This window comes from Dicentrarchus labrax, unplaced genomic scaffold, assembly GCF_905237075.1.
Source record: "Dicentrarchus labrax unplaced genomic scaffold, dlabrax2021, whole genome shotgun sequence".
In the NCBI taxonomy this organism is placed as follows: domain Eukaryota; kingdom Metazoa; phylum Chordata; class Actinopteri; family Moronidae; genus Dicentrarchus; species Dicentrarchus labrax.
The window spans coordinates 5,798,624-5,823,854 of record NW_026136705.1 but is presented as its reverse complement, the minus strand read 5'-3'; the positions used below and the strand labels follow the sequence as shown (position 1 = coordinate 5,823,854).

The 25,231-nt window shown below is 40.1% G+C and overlaps 1 protein-coding gene across 15 annotated transcripts in view; it reads right to left on the bottom strand.

Moving 5' to 3' along the window:
• The window catches only part of picalma (phosphatidylinositol binding clathrin assembly protein a), a 42,516-nt gene extending 17,950 nt beyond the window's left edge, over positions 1-24,566 (bottom strand). For 14 of the 15 annotated variants that reach the window (XM_051401541.1, XM_051401544.1, XM_051401543.1 and 11 more), the window contains exons 1-13: positions 24,475-24,566; positions 24,043-24,290; positions 8,315-8,457; positions 8,022-8,097; positions 7,815-7,917; positions 7,158-7,251; positions 6,910-7,021; positions 6,511-6,617; positions 6,370-6,411; positions 4,477-4,562; positions 3,705-3,828; positions 2,458-2,591; positions 213-298 (exon numbers count right to left, since the gene is read on the bottom strand). In XM_051401541.1, the coding sequence (XP_051257501.1) occupies positions 213-298; positions 2,458-2,591; positions 3,705-3,828; positions 4,477-4,562; positions 6,370-6,411; positions 6,511-6,617; positions 6,910-7,021; positions 7,158-7,251; positions 7,815-7,917; positions 8,022-8,097; positions 8,315-8,457; positions 24,043-24,172 (1,237 nt within the window). In that variant the 5' untranslated portion in view covers positions 24,173-24,290; positions 24,475-24,566. Of the gene's footprint in view, positions 1-212; positions 299-2,457; positions 2,592-3,704; positions 3,829-4,476; positions 4,563-6,369; positions 6,412-6,510; positions 6,618-6,909; positions 7,022-7,157; positions 7,252-7,814; positions 7,918-8,021; positions 8,098-8,314; positions 8,458-24,042; positions 24,291-24,426; positions 24,451-24,474 lie in introns of those variants that run through there. The other variant, XM_051401542.1, reaches the window with a different exon arrangement.
• Positions 24,567-25,231: the final 665 nt, after the last annotated feature.

Here is a 25,231-nt window from a genome sequence, read left to right as displayed (position 1 = left end):
TTAAATTCTGTTCTTGGTTATTCATATAAATATTTAATTTGAATGATCATACTGTAAACCCCAATCCTCCCTTTTTATAATAAATAAGCAATCATCCTGTATGTGTGTACTGTGGAGAATTTTTAAGAGAGGTGTGTGTGCGCTAATGAGTATGTGTGTACATGTGGTAGCAGTGTGGATTGAAGAGTTGCCAAGAAGTGTGGAGTTCTCACCTCCCCATGTGTTAGTGGTGGAGAGGGGCAGCGGCTGCTGGAAGGCCGGTTGCAGGTCCAGCAGGTCGTTGGCTGCCTTGGAGTTGCTGGAGCGAATGAGCAGGAAAACAAGGGCATAGAGGATAAATCAGTCACTCATTCACAAAACATTAGATTTTCCCCCCAGCTCCAAGGTTGCTACTAGAAGAAACAAATATGACTGCAATTTTGTCCTCAGCAATCCAGGTGCAGCTAAAAATTGATTATTTCCATGTACAAATTGTGGTGTTATAACTGTCGACGGTGTTATGTTAATGTGTCGCACTGCCCTATTTGCATTAGTATTTTCATTCAGTATTTTTATTGCATATTCTTGTTCTGCATCTGAGGTTATCAGTACTACTGCTGCAACGTCCCAGTTTCTATACAGGGATCAAGGTTTCATCTAATCTTAGAGAACCTGTGAAACCATTTTGATCTACTTGCATTTAAGTAATCCTTTCAACTAAATTATCAACATCGATCTACCAACCTTGAAGGTGTAGAACGCAAAAAGCTCAAACACATAAGTTGTTTGTGTTGTGTAGATCTAAGATGGCGCCACGGACGGTCGCCCTGGTGTGTTGGTGCGCTTTGTTTTTTCTTGTTTTGTGTGTTAATTAAGTTTTCGGCTGTGATACTAGAGAAGAGCTCATGAACATCAGGGGAATAACTCCAGCTGATCTCTTTCCTACTTTTCTTCTTTCTTCCGTGGAATATGCATTACATTAATGCACTCCCATCTTCTGTACAGTTTTCCTATCTTTTTCTTACCTTTCTTATCTTTATTTATCTTTTTTTTTTTTTTTTTAAAAGTACTTTATTCTTGTGTGACTTGTATATTTTTGTGTGATTTATATATGTATCTTTTTATTTTTTGTGTGATTGTATATTTTAAGCACCATTGCACCAAGACAAATTCCTCATATATGTAAAAACCTACCTGACAATAAATCTCATTCTGATTCTGATTCTGATTGCCACAAAGCTGATTAAGTAACTTCAATCAGTCTTCAAATTTCTAAACTTCCATTGATGCCGTTTTATAAACAAACAGCAGTTAAAGAACTGCAAAAACGATTTGATCTAATTGTATGTTTCATCTGCAACTGAATGTACAAGCAAAAACATGCAGTGGCATCTCCTTCAAGAGATGCAGAGAAGCCATGAAACCGAGTGGTGGTCACTTTAAAGTTTCCATATGTATGATTCTTACGCATTTTACGCATGACTTTCATGTAATAATCACTTTTTACAGCAAATTTGTGAGAACGGGTTGTAACTTTAACTTAAAGAATGAGACCTCCCCCTACTTTCTCAGTTGCCTGTGAGCTGAGGGGAATCCAATGTATGTGACATTTATGTGTTTATATGTTTCTGTACATTCTCTCTCCACTTCTCTACAGTGTCAACAGTGTGCAACTTTAGCTAACGTTAGCTTGAAAATGGAGTCTGCTAACGTCAATGTACAAACACCCATCTCCCAAAACAACACAAAGTCCAAAGTCAAAGCTTACATTACTGCAAAGTATTTTGTGGTTTGGGCTGGATAACGTTAGCTTGCTACCTAATGCGGATGAAATTGCTAAAATACTGCCTGAGTGGATGAAGTCAGCTATTTCATCCAGTCTCCAGGCTTGCTGTTTCCAGGTTACTTTGTGGGCTGGCACTGTGGGGTGGCCAGCGCTGGAAAACCTTACCAGCATGGCTGGGTTGCTTGCTTGCTCATTTACATAACAATAGCAAAATACTATCTGACTGGATGTTATTTGGCAAGCTTGCCAAAATTACCAGCTTAAAATGTGTCGATTTTAGCCAAAAATAAATGTGGTACAAAGCTAACAATTGCTTTCCCAGCCAAGAGCAATGCAGGGCATGGGGATCTAACAAGCTAACTGTAGTCTAACTTAAGCTGCGTTTGGCTAGCTGTGGCTTGACATTGTGGTGTGGGTCTAGCTGATTTGTAAACAGCAAGCTAATTAGTAGCATGGAGTCAATGGTCCAAATAAAACATAAGAATATTTCTAAACATGATTGTAATTTATTTTCTCATGTATGTCACCACTAGCCGATGCCCATTATGATGCTCCCCAGCGCCTATGAACTGTGTACCGAGTGTGAGGACAGGATGCAGGACTGCAGTTCACTTAACGGCCATTAACAGTTTTTAAAAGTTACATATAGAACCTTTAAGATGATTGACAGGGTGTGAGTCCTGTGTGATCACCTGTTGGTAGAGCTGGGGGTAGAGAAGAGGTCAATGGCGGGGGCTGAGTTGATGGTCCCGCCCACCGTGGAGACAGGGGAGGAGTCTGTGGTCGCTGTAGCAGGATTCTTCTGAAGCTCTTTCAGACGCTGCTCCTACAATGATAAGGAGGCTTATGTTAGCAACGCAGAGGCTAACCTGTATCCAACTACTCAGTGTGACTACTCAGTTGTTTTTTTAAGCATTTTGCTGTAATTTGGCTGTTCAAAGCAGAGTGAGACATGAAATATGGGGAGAGAATAAAAGGGGTGACATACAGCAAAGGTCTTGCCCTGAATCAAACAGGGGATGTTAGAATTACTACATTTTTACATTTCATCTTTGACCAGTATATGACATTTGACCTTCATGTTACAAAACTTGTCCAATCCTGTTTTCTGCAGATACGAAATAAACAGAAGCTTTTGTTCTCCGATGACCTAGAACAATTAATTCACAGCTTCATTTTCTCCCCTCTAGATTACTGTAACTCCCTCTACACGTGCCTCAGTCAAGCTTTGTTAAATCGTTTACAGTTAGCCCAAAATGCAGCCGCCAGGCTTTTAACCAGAGCCAGCCGTCGGTCTCACATTACTCCTGTTCTCGCATCCCTTCATTGGCTTCCGGTAAAATTCAGAATCAATTATAAGATCTTACTGATTACATATAAGGCACTTCATGACTTTGCCCGCAGTTACATTTCGGATCTCCTTGTTCCTCGTCTTCCCCATTCACTCAGATTCACTGAATCTGTGGACTGTTTTAAGCGGCTGCTCAAAACCTCTAGATCTCCTTGTTTGTTTTCTCATCTGTTGTCTCTCTTTTCATTTATGCTTTCCCTCTTGTTTTATCTTCCTTATGTTTGTATTTAAATGCTCCCTATGTATGTTTATGCATGTACATGTTTATATGTATATATGCATATATATAGACCATTTGTATGTTTGTGTTTTTTATTTTTGTTTGTAAAGCACTTTGCAACTCTGTGTTAAAAAGTGCTATATAAATAAAGCTTTACTTACTTACATTGTATACATCTCAGACGATAAACCACAGGCTATTCAAAATCTGCACCAATCATCATGGCTATGTATTTGCTATAATCACTAAAGAAGAGTCCTAATGACATGCACGGCATGACTTCATTCAACTTCAAGGTATAGCAAAATGCCTGCAGGCCTGAAAGTGAACTAAGCTGAAAGGAATGCAGGTGAGTAAGGAAAATTTACTTTTAGTGCTTTTAGGCGAGCCTGCTCTTCTTCCAGGGCAGCCTGTTTTTCCCTCTCGTCCACTCTGGTGAAAGATATACCGGTGTTGGCTAGGGAGGAGACCGCACTGGAGAGGGTGCTAGCCCTGAATCAGGGGACAGACACAGAAAACAGTGACTAACCAAAAAAAAAATCTAATCAAAATATTTTCGCCACATTTTCACATTATATACTTTTACCACTGGACTTATGCACACCTATTGCTGGTTTCTTCTTGTCCCTACAGTGTGCTGTTTGAATGCTGTCTGTGCAGAGTTTGACACTAGAAGGATGTTTTCACATTCATCTGCTGAAAGTGAAAAGTTTCTCTGTGCTCATTGAAAATCTGATTTTAAGGGGCGGTGCCTAACAGCATGATTTGTGACATCATAAAAAGTTTGGGAGTCAGTCCTGGTCCAGTATCAGCTTGTACAGTGTGATGTAGAAACTTGAAGCCACCAGTGCACATCCACTGAGAATGGACTTTACAGTGAATTCTGGAATTTTTAATGAGGTAGGAGTAGATGACCTTTGAAGGATTTTAATGTGGGAATTATTTTGCTACAATTTTGTTTCAAGCTTTCAATTTGTACACATGTCCTAATACAACTGTTGAACTATCTTCCATGCTGAAAAAAAAACACCTTTAAAAATCAGTCCAATGATATCAAGTTGCTGAAGCAAACATGAGCCTCTGCTCTGAGCCCGGATGGCATAGAGCCAGATCAAGTGAACAGAGACGAAGCAAACCTACCTGCTGGCTGCTGTTGAGTCTTTGACTTTTTTCCCCTCTAAAGAAGCCAAGTGCTGCTCCAGGGCATCCAACAGGCTGCTGGGGGCCTAGCGTGAATCCAATTGACACACATTAACTTTCAAACGTTGAGGAAAGCCTTATACAAAATGTCCTCTGAAGAATAAATACAAAAAATAAAAATGAAGCATGCAAGTTATTGCCAAGACTCCACAAACAACGCTACTCTCAAACACAGAGACAGAGAGAGAAAAGGTTCAGATACTTACACAAACTGTAAACTGAAAATGGAGAGATAGAAGGAAGGGAAAATACAGAAAATAAAGGTGGTAACAGTGAAGATACTAAGAAATGTTTGGGAGAAAGCTCTAATTCTGGCTACAGTTGCAAAGTTCTAATTGCATAGTGAACAACAGAGCCTGCAAATAAATAGATTCTGCACATAAGGCACAACTTCAGCAGGTGACTGGACCTACCATATAACCACACTAAAACCCTTAATTCACACCTTTATTTGCTGTACAACGTGCAAGGTCAGGAGTGTGTGTGAGTTGGAAGGTGTTTATGAGTGCAGAAGTGAGCCCATGCATTGCCTAGCACAGCACTTGGTGTTATAACATGTTAGGCCTGAAGCAGCAGGGGGCTAGCAGCCTGCAAGAAGACAATAATAGCCAAATTCTGGAAGTTCGCATTATGGAGGTCACTAAACCTACTCAGGCACACATAATGACCTACAATAACACTGTAAATCAAACAATGCATGACAGTATAGTCTCAGAAAGTACTACCATCTTACCAAGTTACCAAGAGTTTGAACAATAGTTCTGAGTTCTCTTGCTGCAGCTTCTGTAACAGCTCTCTTAAAATGAGACTCACTCAGTGCACACTAGTGTTTAACAGTGGGCCTAGTAGTGTAACTGGTACTAAAACATATGTCAAATATGTAAAATAACAACAATAATAAGCTGTTGAATTCCCCAAAATTTAAAGGCTCAGTTCATCCATATATTTGCATGTGAACTGTTGAGGTTTTATGTCTCGAGGTCACAAGATGTTAAGGATAGGGAGAAGTGAATACCCCAGTTTCTATATCTGTTCAACCAGCCAAAATATCCCAATCCAACAGAAGTGAGTGAGACTAACTGGTAGTTGTTAAAGATGCAGTAAGTAACTTTACTGAAAACAAATTTTTGTTTTATTAGCTAATAAATGTATTACTATATCCTGATTTAGCAAATATGAAAAAACGTTATTTAAAGCTTTAATTTAAATTTGAAATTGACATGGGCTGATCAGAAGTTGCTATTAAAAACAATTTACAGAACATCTTCAACTTTATATTGATATTGATTGATACTGGTTTCACTTGCTTAACCCTACTCTCCGGTACCCAAACACAATGAAGGTGAGTGGAATTTCGTTGGTAGAACACCAACATTTTTGAAAACTCAATAGCAACTCAATAAATATTCCTTAAAATTTCTCTCACCTCCATTGTGTTGTAGTTGCGAAATAATTCTCAGTGGTGGATATCTTAAAACCTCAGCACATAAAACAGAAACTATGGGCATGGCAGATACATATACTGCTCATTCAAATAAAAGTGTCATTCAAGTACAGCTGCATACTGACAGTATTCATTCATTATTCCATGACGATTTGCCACCTAAAAGTACATTTGTGTGCTGCTTCATGGCAAATACATGGGATGTTACACTATATATTCTATAAATATATGCACATTATATAAATAATGTTCTATTCATTATTAATTCCCCCAAATTTGGCCATTCTCCTCTTTTTTGTTTGGCAAAGCCAGCAAAAAGGGAAAGTTAAGGCAAGTTATTTGAAGTAATTGCAACAATGCCAAATGGATATGTTTAGAATTTGCATTACCTGAGACAGATCTGGGATGTCCCCTCGATCAATTCCCACTTGCTGTAGGACGAGAACACAGAGTATCAGAATTTGCACGGATCTAAATGATCCCAGGCCCCTTTGTAATTACTGACTGGTTGATTTGGGGTCCTGACTTACCTCTGCAACTTTGAGGAACTCTGAGATTCTTGTCATTCGTGTAAGGAATTTCTTATAGATGTCAAGTCCTTCTTTGCACTGGACTTTCTTCATATCAAAGTATTTCTCTGTTAAAAGAACAAGAAAATAACACAAAAAAGACACCATCGTCATTTCCCTTACAATTGTAATTGTGTAATTTTTGTATTTTTATAGGGTATATACATTTAAGTCACCCTTCCTAAGCCACGCCCATTTTTGCTCTGCACTCCAATGGCAAGCCTGGGTCAGAACCTCAGTCAATGTTCTCATTTCCTGTACTTAGATATGCTATGTGCTAGGCTAATCTATGTTCAAGAGACAAACATATTTGATTTAGAGAAACAGAATGGCTGTGCCAAAACAAAAGCTTGTTGTTACCCAGGAGGTTGATTATGCCCTCATTGTATGCTGCAAACAGTCGGATTGCATCTTTGAACAGAAGCATGAAGGCTGCATTGATCACACCGTTTGTCAGTTCGTTGGCGTTGACCTGGAAGAAAGGTGGAGGTCTTGAGTATGTAGGAGACAGCCAACTGGTCACAAAATGCAAATAACATGTAAAATATGGACCCAGTGTCATCCATCAGTTTAGACGCCAACTGGTGCAGCCAATACTGAGCACTCACATTAAAGTCAAGTAACACGTCCATCTGATTTTGGATGATAGGTATGGTCTTGAGGAGTTTCTCTGTGTTCACAGTTCTCATCACTCCGTCAGACCTGTGCAAAGAGATAAATGATGATGAATTGATATAGTGTGATTTTTGTTTTAAATCTATTTTTAGTAAAACTGTCACAGTAAAAAGAACACAACCACCATAAGCGTAAAATCTGAGTAAAAAATGTTTTCCTCCATTTGTATTTCTCAAATTTGCTGAACCATCCAAATACAAAAATTCATTTTTGAGAATAGATACAATATCACAAAAGAAAACATCGCGATTTGATATTTTTCAATATTTTCTTAAACCCCTTACAGTTACACTGCAATAGATACAAAATAATCAGTTAAATTAGGCTTACTGGACCCAGACACGCCAAAGAATTAAAAATAAGACGTTTCTTTTTTTCATTATGGGAAAGTTTTTTTCCCATAATGAAGTTCTAAAAGTTACATGCTGCATATATCTGATGAGCTTATGCAACTTTTACCAAAACTATCACAAGAATTTTCAGGAAACAAAACTATTGCCGTGTTATTTCACAAGGCCAAGGAACAAGATATCACTAACATTTCAGTCAGTCACAGTGGAAGTTAAGAAGTCAAAGTGAAAGCTCCTTACCCTCTTTTCACTTTAGTGAAGTCAAAAGCGACTTGTCTGTAGGACACAGCCTTCTCATTCAGGTAGCGGCTATACCTTCTTATAAATGTCGACATGTCATAGCCTACGTTACAAACCAAGGAAGTAAGGGAGTCACAATAAATGTCAGATGTACATGAGTATTCAAAGGTTTATTTCTGCACAGTGTGTACAGTTTGGGTGATTTACCTTGTAGGCCACTTTTGTCCAAAAAATTGCTGAGGTTGAAAAGTGTGTTCCTTGAAGCCAGATACTGTATAAACCTCTGCAAGAAAAACAGCATATGAGGAACTCTGTATGCTTGCACAAGGGGTGTTTACCACAAGTGGGGCTTGTGAACCAGTTCACTGTTGCACAAGGAACAGCTTTTACTTTTAGTAGTGCACTACTATGAGATGATAACAAGCTATCTCTTACCCCATGTCAACACAGTGTGTGTACAAGGGTGAAACTTTTGTTATCTGACAACAGTTCGTCCTAACCTCATTGCCGTAGACCATCAGATGGTGTGTGGCGGTGAGGGACTTGAAGACAACCACCCAGCTGGTGTTGGTGGTCCTCTCAAACAGTGTGTCAGCCAGCTGAGGGATGTTCACATTCATCTCATTTGTGCACTGAATCAAGTCTGAGGAAGGAGAAAGACAAGAGAAAAAAAGGAAGGAAGGGGGAGAAGGATTGATCAGCAAATGTGGTACTGAGGAAATCAATGCACACAACCTCAGAGGAAGCAAGGTTGCTGTTCAGTGAAAGCAGACATTTTCTCCATGTGGCTTCCGCATTTTCTTTCTTTCTGCTCAACGCCATGCTGCCCACAATAGATAAAATACTGGAGTGAAATGGAATGCTGGTTAGTCAGAGTTCAGGCAAACAAAGACGTTCAGGACAAACAATCAGTGCAAAGCTAAGGTTCAGGAATCTTTGACAGACTGTCTGGAAATGGGTGGTTTCATCATCATTACCCGATTAGTCGCTTGTTACTTAAAATAACATTGAAAACAAGTCATGTTACTCATAACCTTTGCTTATTGTTCACACACATCAGTAGTAGTGTGTGAACAATAGGTAGTAATCTACCTGCTGCACAGATCCCTGCTACACCTGGAGGACAGCAGGAGCACGGTAGTAGCTCCTTCAGCAGCAGACTGTTACACCGACGGTGTAAGAAGGAGAGGTTCCGCAGGTCTTCTATCCCTGCCGCTGTCAGACTCTACAACACCTGCACCACCTGATCATGTTGTAGTTTCTATTTCCAATTACCACCACTACTCACCATAGCTTTTATATCTGGTTTTTTTTTTTTTACTCCAATTACTTACCATGTACAATATTATTTATACTATGGGCACTTTACTTTTAGTACTCGTTCTGCCTGTCTTTGCACTTGTTTGTTATTTGTCCGTTTGTTTATGTTTAAGGACATTTGTGTCTGTTCATTGTGTTTACCCATTCTATTTTATTTCTGTAGTGTATATTACACATCTTTTGCTTCTGTCTTGCTGCTGTCACGAGTTAATTTCCCCGTTGTGAGATGAATAAAGTATAATCTAATTTAATCTTCATCAATAGCAATAAGAAAACTGTTCAATAAAATATCAGCATAGCATGTCCACAAAACCAGAGCTCAAGGGATCTCTTAAAAATGGCCAGTTTTTACATCCATAGTATGACATGGTTGGTACCAATGGATGCATTAGGTGAACTAGTTTCATATGATACCACACATTAAATGATATTATTACCTGTGTGCTTTGATAAATAAAGTGGCTAAGTTCAACTTTTTTTCACTTGGTATTTACTAAAAATAGGTTATTAAAAGTTATCGATAACTGAAATTTAAGATATTATTGTGATACATTTTCAGCTACATTGCCCAGCCCTACTTTGACAGGGCATACATTTTTAACATGGCTGCCATGGCGGTGCGCCATGACCATCTGGCCTGAAGTGAAAGCAAATGCCTCCTGGTTCCGCTTTCCATGAAGGCCGTGGGATGGATCAATGATGCCAGACCTCAACAGACCGCCCATATATTCCACACAGACAGAGCCCTCTCTCATTGCTGTGTGCCCATTCTTAAAGCGCATCTTGAACTTGACAGTAACTGGTGGTACCACAATTTTTACTCATATATAAAGTGTTAGGAGTGTAAATATGTGAAACGTAAAAGCTTTCTTGAAAACCTAATTGCACCCTCTTCAATGAAAAATATCTACAATGTGGATACCTGGGCTAGCTTTATATACTATTTGATATTCTAGATTTGGATAATCATCTCAGACTGTGTTTTTTAAACTGGCATTCACCAAACTCACACTAAGGCAACAATGGGTACAGATAACAGAGAGGGGGAGGAAAATGAGCTCAACACACTGACTGCAAACAAACCACAAACAAGAAACATTCTTCTGCAATCAGGCTCCAAAATTAGCACAGGCCACAAAAAGTGAATAAAATAAAAGGAGGTCAACTGGCATTGGTGGTTGTGCTGTGTATAACCCTAATTGGCAGGTTGCTAAGTAGGTCTATTTTACTACAAACTCTCATCACTACAACACGTGAATTTATTTAAAAAAAAAAGTTTTTATTTTTTTAAATCGACCCTGCACACTGGTGGTGGCATGCAACACATGACCGTCAATAATCGTACCACAATTCTTTGATTGACCCTCGCTGTCCACTGTCGCTACTTCATCTAGATAGCGACCAAGCTTGATTACCAGTACCACTGTTAACACAGTAGGCATGTCACGACAACCGATACTTTGGTACCAAGTTGATACCACAATTCTGAAAACTTGACAGTACTGGTTTTTCTATAGTATAGTAGCGTAGGTACTGAGGATGCAATTTTTCTGAACCTGGTGGGGCAACATATACGTGTGTAAATATACTAGTCTGCCGCCAAATACCATAGGAAGAAGTAGAACATGTTGAAGACGGCAACAAGTGCAGCTGTACAGGTGTTTTACTTGCAAAACGTGTACATTGCAACCGTTGTCAATTCTTTTCACTGTCTCTCCACCACGCTGTGCTGTGCTGTGCGCATGCAGGGGCTGACAGGGGTGGAGAGCAGCACACTGCAAGTACAACAAAGACCCTGCAAACAAAAAGCAAATAATAGTATTTTATTAATGTAGTCCGTGTGAAAGATGTACAGATGAGGAAAATAAACAATGAACAGAATATAGCTAATTTAGGTAACTCAAGCCTTTGCACTGCAGCAACAAACTGCAGGAGTGAAGACACTATTAAAAAGGGAGAGAGAAATTCCCTCCAGACAGCGACAAGACCAAAAAAGATTACAGAGACGGTTTGTTCGGCTTTTTTATAGCCTACTTTGTTATTTAGTCGAGTATAATAAAATAATAAGGAACAGCTTGGATGCAGGCATTTTTTTCTGAATGCAATGCAGAGCTATTCAACAGTTTTATTAAGGAAAATACAAGTATTGGATCAGGGCTCGGTATCAGCAGATAGTCAATATTACATGGGGATCAGGGGCAAAAAAAATTTGTTCAGGACATTTTTACCGTGGTATCAGAGCGCTTTTGAAAATCATGGAATTTCCCTGGTACTAGTATCGCCTACAAAGTTTCTGGTATTATGACATGCCTATACCATATGGGACAATTTCGTGAAAATTGCAAAGAGAACGTGTGCGTATGTGGTGGCACACTGCAGGAGTAAATCGAAAAATGAATTAAGTGGCTTAACAGATGACATGGTTAGGAGAGTTTTTAAACGGATCTTATACCGGTTGAAAAATATCTGGGCTGATAAACTGTTTCAGTTTAGCAGACATTGGCAGATAGACCAAGAAGTTAATTTTGGACCCTGAAGTGAAAATCATGTGATGAATCTGTAAAATCCTGAATAGCAAACTCTGACAGAACAATGTAATTTATGTGTCCCAGTACATGTCATCAGATGAGAAACAAAATCTTTGATGAGGTGCTAGAGGAAGGTCTTTACTTTGTCCTCTTCCAGGAAATCATGTGACAGACTCACTGTTGAGAATGATTCCAGTTATATAATATTCATAGCCATCAGATGCCAAAAGAGAGGCATGGCAGTCAATGTAAATAAATATTTAAGTGAATTTTATATTTGACTAGAGATGAATGATCCTTTCTTGAACCTACAGATTCTTCAAGATGTGAAATTGAGTAACAATGACATGTTCCATTTTATATCCCCATTTTTCTAACTGTTTCTGTGGTATTCTTATAGATTCAAATTAAATTGAAAAGGTTAAAAGAGGGTACCAAAATGGACTACGGTACATACGTACATAATAATTGACAACTGTCTCACTCTACAGAGCCACATCAATGAAAGGAATAAAATATCTTGTTTAAGTTAATGGTTAACATTAACCGCTGTGTAGGAGCTGTGCTCCCCATTGAGGCCTGTTTACATGGGTGGTCTGTGAATCCTCCTCAGTGTTTGTCGAAAGCCACACAAAAGCCTTTTTGCTTTTTACATACACAATAGGCCACCCATGTGACAACAAAAGCCTTTTCAGATGTGACTGAAATAACTGTGGGGAGTGCAATCACACCACCAACTTTCTCCACTTGTGTTCGTGCAGGACAAATCACAACAACCACACGGTTCTCGCTCATCACATACACAACCTGTACCACTCGCCATTGAACTCATCACCTTGCAGAAAAACTGAAATGAGAGTTGCAACTAGAAAAGTCTTCTTGTGTCAAGTTCAAATTGATTTATGGAAATGAAATTCCCATGGTATCCTGTCCTGTCCCTGTGTGCAAGTGGCCTCAAGGTTATAAGTGTTCTGTCTCTCACATGCTGATTTTCATTTCATGGTTGCGTATATCAGGCCTGTATAGCATGTCAGCATTCTAATGTTAGCTTTTAACTAAAAGCACAGCTGCCCTCCCACGGGCCAGATTTAACAATGTTGGTGACAACAACAAAGAATAGCAGTAGGGTATCTGTCCATTTCTCACCTAATTTTGTTTGCTAAATATAACTCATGCAGTGTGTATTCTAATATTTATAAATGAGTGAACTGACAGGCTGCATTGCATTCTCAAAAAAAAAGAAAAAGAAGAATATTATGATTGTGAACAAAGAAATGATTGACACACATAGCAAGGGAAGTCACTTAATAGTGAATAGTTTGTGGTTAGTCTGTTATTAATAGTAATGGTCTCTAGTAACATGTAAAGAGCATATCAATTTACAGTTTGAACAAGGCTCAGATCAAGGCTCACATCTTTGCTAAAATCTTAAAAAGATAAAGATAAAAGTGATAAAGAAAGGCATTAGGTAAAGCACCATCTAAACAAATAGCAACATTTAACAGAAAGTTAAGCAAAATGACACGTTAAGCTTGTTCAGTGCTTTCATTAGAAATCTGCTGTTTGAAGCCTGTATGAATATATGATATGATATGGACAAGTTCAAAAGAGTCAACTCCCCAAAAGGAAGAAACCATTTTGCATCAGTGATTATAATGTTGAGACAAGTGGCTAATTTCTTCTCCCGGTCTCCGTTTCTGCTGCTAAATGTCACTGACTGGGGCTGAGCTACCTTGTGGTATTCTGAGAATGTGTCAAAGTAACAGTTGCTCCTCCCAGTATGTGAAATGGCCATTGTATGGGATGTATTTGAAACTCACTGACTTCCCTAAAATCTACAGAAACAGAACTGAAATTGTTAAAAACCTAAGCAAAATATATTTTCTTTTCAATGCAGCTTTTCTAAAAAAATCAACACACTTGCGCAATTATTTCCAAAGATGTTCACACAGCTCTTGGCAAATACTACATTTAAAGTCTTCTGTCAGCAAAAAATCCTGAGACTTGGTTGCTTGTAAGACAAAAAGAAGACATTATTTCCTGCTTTCTTTTCCTATGTTGGCTTGGCCAGTATAATCGCAAATTAAAATGTCACGAAATGCACTGTAACAAGTAGCTTATAGAACCCACACACAATCTGTGGGTTGGAATGGCCTGCATACATTTTATCTGGCCAGCAGGCTCATTTTAGCTATTAATTTTTGAAGGCAGCAAATCTGCATAACAAATTAAAACATGTCTGCGCTGTGCACAGGCCATTTGCACAGAAGCACAAGGGCACAGTTGTAGATTTTACCTTTTTCTTGTGACCCAGATTTCAACTGCAGTTCACACAGACACACACACACAGACACACACACGCACACGCACACACGCACACACACACCACACGCACACACGCACACGCACACGCACACACACACACACACACACACACACACACACACACACACACACACACACACACACACACACACACACACACACACACACACACACACACACACAGACACACACACACAGACACACACACTCTCTCTCTGAGTAAAATGAAATTACATTTAAGATGTGACTGAGGAGTCACAATGGTGTTTCCAGATGAGGTCACAACTTCTCAGTGTTGGTGAATTTTTGGCCTGTGTGCAGATAAGCTGGTGAGTCGAAAAATTATTAGCATATTATCAGACATAAACGTTTACAGAAACAACATGCCCAAGATAACATCCAATGTCATGTGCCATGACAGATCAGCCTGCCCTGCAATGCCTCTTTCCGTTTCTCTCGCTCTGTATATGTCTCTGTTGACTGTTTTTTAGCAGTACACTTTATAAAGTTGCACCAAAAAGCACAACTGGCATTCCACTTTCACATCAGCAGGTGAGCCGTGCGTGGAAGAGGCTTGTTGTTAATAACAAAGCCTGTCAAGACCAACATAGTACCAAATGACATCGGCACACAGTGTGTTCACTGTTCACTGTTGCTTTAAAATACCCACTGTGTCCACATCGGAGAACGTCTCTCTGTGTTTCTCTGCAGCGCATGCGTGACTGTCAGTGGACCATACAAGAGGGGCAGAGCGAGGGGAGACTGTCCACGGATATTTGTAATGGGACAGAGACACTTTGCTGAAGCAATGGTGAAAAACCCGATGTTAGAGAGACATGCATAAATATTTCCAGTTCATTAACAAAATGTGGTGGGACAAATTAGATGTGTGACACCACAGTCTAGGTAATTAATATGGGGCCTTGTGGAGATTAATAAGAAACTCTGCACATAATGGCCACTAGGGCTGGGTATTTCCAAGAATCAATAGAGGGGTCACAATTCAGTATATTTTGATCTATTACTATACTGTCAACAAGGAGATATATTGTGTTTGTTTATGCAGCTGGGGTTTGAACACAAAAAACTATACAGTGTTCTCGAAAATCAATATATCACAAAACGAAACAAAAAATGTTCTTTCACCCCTAATGGCCACTAGGGACAAACAGGATAACTGAGTATGTGTGATGGAACTGTGAAGTGAATGAACAAATGAAAATAAAAAAGGTAGCTTCTAAATGATTTTCCCTTTTAATTTACTGTCCTACTGTCGTGGAATGAGAAATGCAGATTCTGTACCTTCTTTTAAAATGAAATGAAATACATTATTGTATGAATTAGTAAATCCAGTAAGAGACTAAATTAATGCTATAATATGTAACATTTCCACATTAAAATGTCTATAAACTCTAGCTCTATGTTCTATATGTAGGTGAGTTGTGCACTTCCATTATCCCAAATGTTTCCAAAAATGTTTAAACTCAGACCAATCTGTCATTTTATTCAGGAAACGCTGCGTTTCGCCTGTCAATGGCGTCATATCCCCTTTGTTGTTGTGTTGTGGTTGTCTGCCACAAGCTGTCATACATTACACTTTTTATCCACTTGAAGCCACATTATTACCATTTAATAGGTTGTGCTGTGTTTCAAATGTATCTGCTAAATAAGACACTTCATTAAACAGAGCCCACAGCACATCAAATAAAGTTGGCACAAAAAGATAGAAACAGCAAAGCTTTACATTTCGGCGTTGAAGATCCAAAATATGCAGACCACTAGAGAGGAGAGACTATACAAGAACCCACTGACTTTTAATTAGTGATCCGTGGTACAAATTTCTGCTTTATGACACAGTAGTCAGCACTTTAATTTCAGCTTTGACTTTAGCAGCTTGGCGAAATGTTTGCTCTTCTTTTCTGGATAACGCCTAAGCAATTCTCAATTAGATGCATATCTGTTTGAAAGATAACATGATTACAACATGTCTGGGGTGGTGAGGGCATTCCAGTGGCAAAGTGTGCTCGCTGGAATTATGTAGGCTTGCAATCAGCGGCTTAATTGCCAGGAAATGCATCAAACGTGTCCCAGCCAATCTCACATTTGATCAGCTCAGCTCCCCTGTGCTCTGGGAAGGGGCTGGATTATGCAATCACTTCCTTCCTGTTTCTGTTTATCCTTCGCAATCCAAGGCTTGCTTTAGGAACTAGAGAAACACTTCCTGCTCCAGGAAATGTCTAATATGGAGCAAAGCGCACATGGAGCGGCTCAAAATTCACATCACAGCAAAATTCTGAAGCTGATACACTTGCTTGAACACGGTGGTCAGCATTTATTTATCCAACAGATGTTTTTCACTGCAGCCATTTTGACATGAAATAGTAGGGTAAACACAGGTCAAAACAGAGTCAGGGGCACTTGCTGGCTCACTCGAAAGGCTCTGCAGCTCTAAAAGGAACAGAATCATAAAAAATGTGGACGTCATAGATTATTTCCTGGATATTTGATAATTTGGTATTTCCATGACAGGAAAACTAGTCTTAGTCTAGTAAATTTCCAGGTTTTCCAAGTTGGGTGGGAACCCTGACCAGGCATGCGTTGCCACATCTCTAATAATGAGACATAGCTAAAAGGGGCAAAATAGTAGTAAGATCCTATCATTTGATTTGCTGATGTCAAGCAGGGCTCCAGAGTGCGACCAATCTGGTCGCACATGCGACCAAAATTTGCACCTGACGCTGCCCGTGTGAAAACATCAATTTATTTCTCAAGCACATCATCTCTCTGTGTTCTCCTGTGACTGAACTCACACACTCATGGTAGGATCATATCGTGTTCTATAAACCAATAAGAGACAGAGCTCGGGTGGGTCTTTGCTTCTGATTGGCTGTGGTCCTGTTCACTGCACTAAGTTGTGTGTGTTAAAAATTGCGCGCGACCTGAGCACCAGAGTAGCTGACTAACTGAAACGGAAAAATAAAATAAACGCGACAAAACGAGGGAAAATGAAGAGAGGCAGAAATATTGAAAGTTTTTTCATTAAGAAAACCAAGCCTACAACCAGCCCTACTACTATAATCCCATCCATCCCCACTACTGAGAGTCCATCCCGTCAAGATACGGAGCCCTTGGTCCCTGGTGAGATACCAGCCCCGGTCCTTCGATGACAGCATCAGACTCGGAACCAGAGGAGGAGACAACTGAGTCTGGGATAGAGCCCGGCTCCGAGACCCAAATTAAAAAGGCCAAAATATATTCCTTCAGACAGGACTGGCTGAAACAATTTCCCTGGCTGAGGTACAACAAAGGATGTAACGCAATGCACTGCGTGTACTGTCAGCAGTGCGGTCAGAATATGGCCGGAAATACTACATTGAGCGGGTCAACAACGTTTCGTATCGAAACTTTAAAAAAACATAACATGTCTAAAAAACACACAATATGCCGTGAAAAGTGTGTAGAGAAAGTGGCCCCTCTCCCAGCTGCATTTCAGCGGCAGGTAGTAGTAATCAGGTCCTCTTTTATTTGGAAATTTTTTATTTTGCTTAGGGTTTTAGTTTGAAATGTTCAATTTCAGCTCAGTGAAGCACTTTAAACACTTTATTTTTCTTTTTATATATAATTGTGCTTCAAATAAAGACAAGCATTTCTCTACACCTTATTCTTGTTTAAAAATCATTCACATTATATGAAAGTTATGGAGAGCGATAAAAAGGTAACCTTATGGTGTTAAAGGTGACGCAGTGAAAAATTTGGGTGCACCTAAATTTTGTGCTGGTGCACCTAAAAAAAAAAAGTTAGGTGCACCAGTGCAACCAATGCAAGAAGTTAGTCTGGAGCCCTGTCAAGACAGTTATGGACAAGAATGAACAGCTGGCCCTACTCTGTGATTCCAAATAATTTACTGGCCATCTGGCTGGTGACTCCATTACATTTTTCCACCAAAACCAAAATGTACTGGCATTTGGTGCTTGGCAGGTCTTAAGTTTGGACGCTGTTTAGGTATGCTCTGCTTTACAGGCGGGCAGAGGCAAAGTACTTGCTGTAATGTTTTTGTGATGAAGCATTCAGTGTCAAGAGAAATACTGTAAATATACAGTGAAAACAACTTGAGTAACACAGGTTGCCAAGAAGCCTGCGACATATAGGTGTCACTTGACTTCTCTACTGCATAACTGTGGTCTCTGGTGGCCCACAGGAGCAAGCAGGTCATGGTGGCTAGCTTAGTTGTGCTTTTGAGTCTCACAGGCCTTTCAGAGTCACACAGGACTCTATTCAGCTCAGCTGGTGGACAGGGCGTCAGCACTCTTTTTAAGGGCCGTCACTTGATGCCACTGCAGTCACATGTTTCTTGTGCAGCGCTGCATTCAGTGTGGGGAGAGTGAATGCTATGGGGCAGGGCCTCTGGGGGGATGCAAAGGTACAAATCTATTAGTACCAGTATCCATTAATACCTTAGTATTCTATTATTAGTGTGCCCGCTGTTATGTTTCAGATGAACCATGTACAGATTGACACAGCTGAGGTTCCAGGGAGTGCAGGAAGTAAGAGAATACACCACATTCACCTCTGTTGGGAGGCCAGGATGTTACAAGGCCGGGGACGTCTGAGGAGATGAAACATTGTCATTGCAAAGCATTGTTATAACCATCCTCCACTTATTCAATAATACCTGATGTTGCACCAGCAGGTACAAATAAAATTGTCAAAGCTATAACACCAACTCAAATTTTTAACAGTTCCCCAAATAAACCTGCTCTATTCTCTATAACAGATATCCTCACCATACAATCCTGTTTAGGCATAGACTAATAGAGTAACATATTCTCAAAATTTACAGTAAGTTCTCTGGTACTGCACATTTCCTTAAGTTTCTTTTAGAAACATCGTTTACGTTGACAATTTCTGCTAATCAGATTCCTATATTAAGTAGCCTTGTTTTTAAGAACTATAAGGACCACAGTCAGCCATGTAAACTTGTCTCGCGGGCCAGAGGGTAAGAGTTAAATGCTACCAACAGAGAACCAGACAAAACTAAAACCACAATTCAGCCATCAAACTCAAAACAGGTGAGACATGAATGAGACCTTTCAAAGTGCCACAGTTTCATTCCATGCAGATTTGCATGTAGGGCAGGGTGTGGGCAAGACTGTCAGTAGAATACAAGGGCTTTACTCAATAACCTCATAGACTACAAACTGTTGAAAAAAGTGAACAAACTGATCGACCAAAGGTTGCTTTTAACACGTTCTCTTTTCTTCAATGAGTTCAGTCAATGTATAGATGTTTTTACACAAAGACAGATCAGTTTAGGTTTCAAACTTTGTCCCCCGTTTGAGTAAATGAAAATCGTCTCAATCATTAATGTACATAATAAACTGCCACTAAATGTCCAGCACAAATGTACACATATCAGAAGAGTACATTACTTGTCAGCCCTCTGAACCCTGTAACAGGAAGTGGTGCAAATGTCTTGTTGGAGGAACAATCCTCTTTTCACACACCTTGGATTAAATCCAGGTATAAAAAACTGCAAAGCCAGTGTCATTACTATAAGACTGATTCTCTCCTCAGCGACAAAACAAAGTCATCATTTTATCAAAATGAACAGTACAGCTTTAGAACACTCTGGTTATATATAGCTAATGTGTGTGAACCAAGCGGCAACCTCCTTGGCTGAGAAATGAATGTGGCATAAAGCTGCAGGTCCTCTAAGGGCCATTTGAGGCAGTGTCCAGAAGTGAGTCAATCTCAATAAGGCCCCATATTAAAATGCCCAACTTTACACTGGAAATAAACATGTTTACAGCCTGGTACAAAGAACGGTTTTTGTCTTCACAGCTAACTTCCCTGTTTGTGGCTGTACAGGGAGTTAACTTTTATAGAACTCACCCATTTCAATTATTAAGTATTAAGACACATGGCCTATCAACGTTTTTGGCAGAAACCCTGACATCTGCCTAAAAAAATCTCCCCAACATGAGGGTAAGTGTGTGTACAGCAGTGTGCAAAGGACCTGTGTGTAGGATTTAGTGGCATCTAGGAGTGTAGTAATACAATGCCCTCACCTCACCCTCTAATTCAAAAGTAATAAAATAACACTAACAAATGGCGCACTATTCTGGATGTCTACCTTTAATGCAATACCCATTAAAAACATTCGAGGCAGCTTCTCCGACCACAACTTTACGCCAGACTGAAGAACATGTGACTCTAATATCAACACATGGATACCTGCAGCTTCTAAATAATGCACCACGGACCAAAAGGACGTCTAGGGCACATATATACGCCTACAAATCCTATGGAAATTTCCTCTTGAGTCAAGATGTTTATGCCAGTACCAAAGTTCAACAGCCACTGCTGATTTTATATATTCATCACGTCATGAGAGACCTTTGAGCAGTTTAACAGCAGTGTGTAATGGACTTTACATAATGGCAATTAAACTGGACAAAAAAGATTGCTGCCATGCACTTGGGCTGCCCACTATTTCAACAGCAACTCTCAGTGGAGGAAATACCATACATTACATAACCGTGGAGCTACAAAGACCAAACAATCTGTTGTTGCACATGCACTGCTGGGGTGTAAACTGAACTGAACCAACTTGGTGCCAATTTTCCCCAGAAGTCATTTCACACTTACTTTCAACAAACATGCAAGTAAATAAGATGAAGCTGGCAGCAGAGATAGATTTGTTCATTCTTTACTTATCCCTGTCTGGTAGAGTTTATCTAGCATGCCAGTGTTACAGAATGTGAACCGTAGTCCAGCGCAAACTCAACGGAAAGGACAGGGCCATATCTCACCTGCAGTCCAGACAGGAGAAAGACAGGGATGGCAGCTAGACACATCATGGCTATATCTGGCTGGTCAGGAAACTCCAAACACAAGTGCACCCTTCAGCCCTCTTTAAATACCTCAAACCTAAGCGAGATTCCTGCTGGGCAGCGGGTCTCTAGATAACCTCAGGGATAGGTTCAACAGCTATGCAAAGGAGCCACATATCACCTGGTTGCCTGGAATCAGGAAGGTCACTGGGATATGGCTGCATTGCTGCATACTACATCAGCTGAAGGCTGTGGTTATTCAAAAACACGTTACAACATCAAACACGACACTCCTTGGTCAAGCCAGACCTAAAAATATGAGTTAACTGGATGTGAATTCCACACTGTACCGAGTACTGCAATAAGCAATATACTGTTACTGGACCAGTTAAGACAACAGAAACAGAGCAGTGTGATGGCATGAGAATACTTAAATGTAAATATGTCTGTTTATTACAGGCATGTCATTGAGAACTTTAGACCATGCATCCAACAGCCTGTTTGCTGTTTGTGGACCAAAATGCTGCCAAGTTCGGGTGCCTGGTGTGCCACATTTCATTTGCAAGGCTGACAGAAGCAAGCTAAAATCTGGACTAAAGACTAAATCGAAGAAGTCTATGCCTGGAGAAGGACAACTGCATGGAAAAAGAATAGTTTTTGAAAGATGATTAATACAAACATTTAAAACACACAGCAGGGCTAAAAATTAATTAGGGTGACAATTAATGAAATCAAGACCTAAAGTGCCATTATGTGAACATATAATAGATACTTTCAATTTCTACCACAATGCAAGGCAAGGGCATAAAACTAGCCAACTGTAGCCTAAACTAAGCTTGGGTTGGTAGGCTGGCTGGGTCTTGGCTACGCAGTGTGGGTCTGGCGTTGGTTGCTTCGTGGTGTTGGCTGATGTGTAAACGGCAAGCTAATTAGTAGCACTATTGTCTCTGCTGTTAGACTGGCATATGGGACCTGAAAACGGTATGTCACTCCTCTTCCACTGGCACATACCACTCCTCATCGGCTTAAGGCGATTCTTTACTAGCATCCGCTGCTGACTACGTGACTACTTTGCCAATATTGTTCCACCTGCAGACACGAAACAGGGAAATGTCTACATATTATCTGTTTGACTTGGAAGCACCCGACAGCACCATGGAGGAATGTGATAGATAGAAAGTCAAATATGACCCAAAGTAAATGCAAACCTCCACAAATGTGTCAAGATTATTATTCTTATTAACAGCTCAACACTAAAACCACATTATTCTGAACGGTGGCAACAGTAGATCTGGTTATAACCCTGCTGAATATAAATTTGCTTGTGTGCTCTTGATAAAGCTGTAAGTCAAAGTTCACTACTCCACAGCCACTTCTTGAAATAAGAACAGACTCAACAGGCACTAGAACTGCTGGCATAGACAGAAATTTCTACTGAGCTTTAAAGTGATGTCATTGTTGTAGCACACACTTAGAAAACACACTCAGCTCAAATATTTGTAGTCCCAGTATGCCTCATTCTGAAAAAGAAATAAAAAATCATGTAACACATAAATTCCATGCTCTTTATAATGTTAGGAGATGTGAGTCAATAGGAGATGCATAATTAAGCCAAAGTTACTACTTTTTCAAATTTCAAATTAAATGCCTAGTTTTGGAAAATAGTCTGGCTTGATAGTGCGACTTATTGGCCATTCTAAAAGCTTAAATATTGCCTAACCCAAATATCACATGGAAGTGTGATACATAACAATTCAAGCTGAAATAATAATTTCATAGGCTATACAAGTTAGCCTTATAAAGTCACAAATGCTAAATGTTTATGCCAATATAGTTTCCTACTCAGATTAAACCATTTAGGTATGTGTAATGTCCAAGAAAATACTGTGGCTGTCTCGGATTTCAGCATTTTTAAAAATAACAAAACATCAATCTCTCTTTTAATTAAAAGGTCCAGAGTGGAACACTGAGAAAGCTCTATTGGCAGAAATGGAATATAATATTCATAAGTATGTTTTCATTAGTGTATAATCACTGAATATAAGAATTATTATTGCAGTTCGCAAATAGTACAATGGCCAAGCGTCAGGGAGACAAAACACAGAATTTGTCAAAATTGAAGCCTATTAAAGATTATGTTTTCTTACACCACTTAACATCAAGAAGCCTTCGCAAGCCCCTGTGAAGCTTTGGCGACCTATAGTGGGGGTCCCAACCCCCAGGTTAAGAACCGACTGCTCTCACCACAGCAGATAAATAGATACAACTACCTTAAAACGTCTAATAAAAACAGATAGATGCCGGTCTCCTTTATTAGCCTGGTGTGTCTACACGTTATGACAAATAAAGGCAAGTCTCAATTAGAGGCCTGGTCTGGATTTAACAGAAAGTATCTGAATCTATAAAACCTGTGTCCGCTTCTCCATTATTTATATTCCTTTAGTCTGTGACGATCCAGCGATCAAAATAATATTGTCACGGGAAGTTTGTTGCACTCCGCCGTATGCTGGGTCCCGTATGCTGGGTCCCGTATACTGGGTCCCGTATACTGGGTCCCGTATGCTGGGTCCCGTATGCTGGGTCCCGTAAATCTTCACCTGCTGTAAATGTGACAGCGGCAGCACAGACAAATAAGTACGACCTGAAATTCAAGCTGTTAGTTGTCAAATATGCTGAACAAAACTGTGTGGAAGCAGCACAATTTGATAGTATTTCCATCTGTGTTGAGCAAGAGTTTTGTGCTAAAGGAATGCCTGTCCCAAACTGACACCCGTCCCCAATAAAGGCAGGGGTTGTTCAGTGATCTAAGGAATGCCCAGGCTATTCTTATTAGTTTTATGGTAGTCTCTAATTTGCTGGTTTTCTAGGCTTTCCAGGGAACATGGGAACCCGGGAACCCTACCTTGCTGTACCAAAAACGAACTAAACCGTGAATTTCATGAATGTTTTACAGGTAACAAGAACCCGAGCTGCTCAAACTGAGCCTATGCCATTAGCAAACTGCTTATCAAAACGGTTAGCCTTGCTGCTACCTGAGATCCAATGACTTCTATCTATTGACTGCCTGTAGAAACGAATATTGGCTAAGTTACTGTTCTATGTATGTGCAGGCCTCATAGCCACAGACACAGCCTTCACATTCTGTTGGTAGCTACCTAAAGAAAACGCCGGGCCGACTTTAAACACACAGCTGTATCGATAACCAACAAACAGGATACTTACAATCCAAATGTTTCTTTTTTGGCCCCATTATTTCGTGCGTGGTCGCCTTGCACACAGTCTTGGATATCGCCGACCCGGTGACACTGTGCTGAGCGGCGGTTATCCTGTCTGTAATGCTCTGTCCAGACATCCTCTATCAGCTCTATACACACGGTCACCGTTACAGAAATGTTTCCAAATCCAGCGGAAAAAGCCCGGGTTTAAGTGCACGGCGTCGGTCTTCACAGGCTCTGTGCCACCTGACAATACTGGAGACAAGAGAGAGGGACAGACAGAGAAGACATAATGAGACGACGGCTGGCGTTACATTGCGCTTGTATGCTAGCTGGCTGCTAACTAATGGCAGATGAATTCAGCCATAGAAGTAGAGCAGGAGACACTGACTGAACCTGTAGTGACAACATCCATAGTTCATGACTGTAACATACGAACCCCGTCGTTTAATCGATCCCTCGCGTCTACAGTCTCTTCTCCTCTTCCCGTACAAGTCTTTCTCACACACACCGGAGCTGCAAAGACTGAATAAAAATAGACGCTACTTCCGGACACAGTTTTTCACAATAAAAGCTACATTGAAAAAAAAACGTAACAAAAGCAAGAAATTATATTGCAAAGAAGAGCTTTGGTTTTCTGCCTGAACCCGAGTGGACCCGTCGGGTTCGGGCCCAAAACAACTGCCATAGGTCGGGCTCGTTTACCAGCCATCATTTTAAACCTATAACTGTGGGATCATTGAGTTCGAGCCTTTATTTCGGAGTCCATACATGTCAGTTCCGGTGTCATCTCGATTAACTGCGTCTAGCTTGACAGGGCTCTTGTTCTCGCTTTCTTTGGTTCCCACGCTGAACTCCGTCCAGCTTTTTTTTTTTTTTTTTGTCTTCTACAGCGCCTCCCCCTGCTGGGTTTAAATCATAGTTTAAATGGACTGAGGGGTTTGAAGGAAAATGGCGTGTCTATTTCCTGGCCGGTCCTAACCTCTTACAACTTTTGCACATAACTGCACCACAAGTGCATACAGATAACAGAGTTCACCTCTGCCTTGAGCTTATCTGAGATCAATACCTTTCACAAGGTTTATGTCTGCCTTTAGCAGGTTATTGGATATAGATATTGGCTCAGTGACGCTTGATTGTTCATTCATTCATAGCAAAGAGTGACTATTCTGATTATAGGGTTCACACTCTATTCA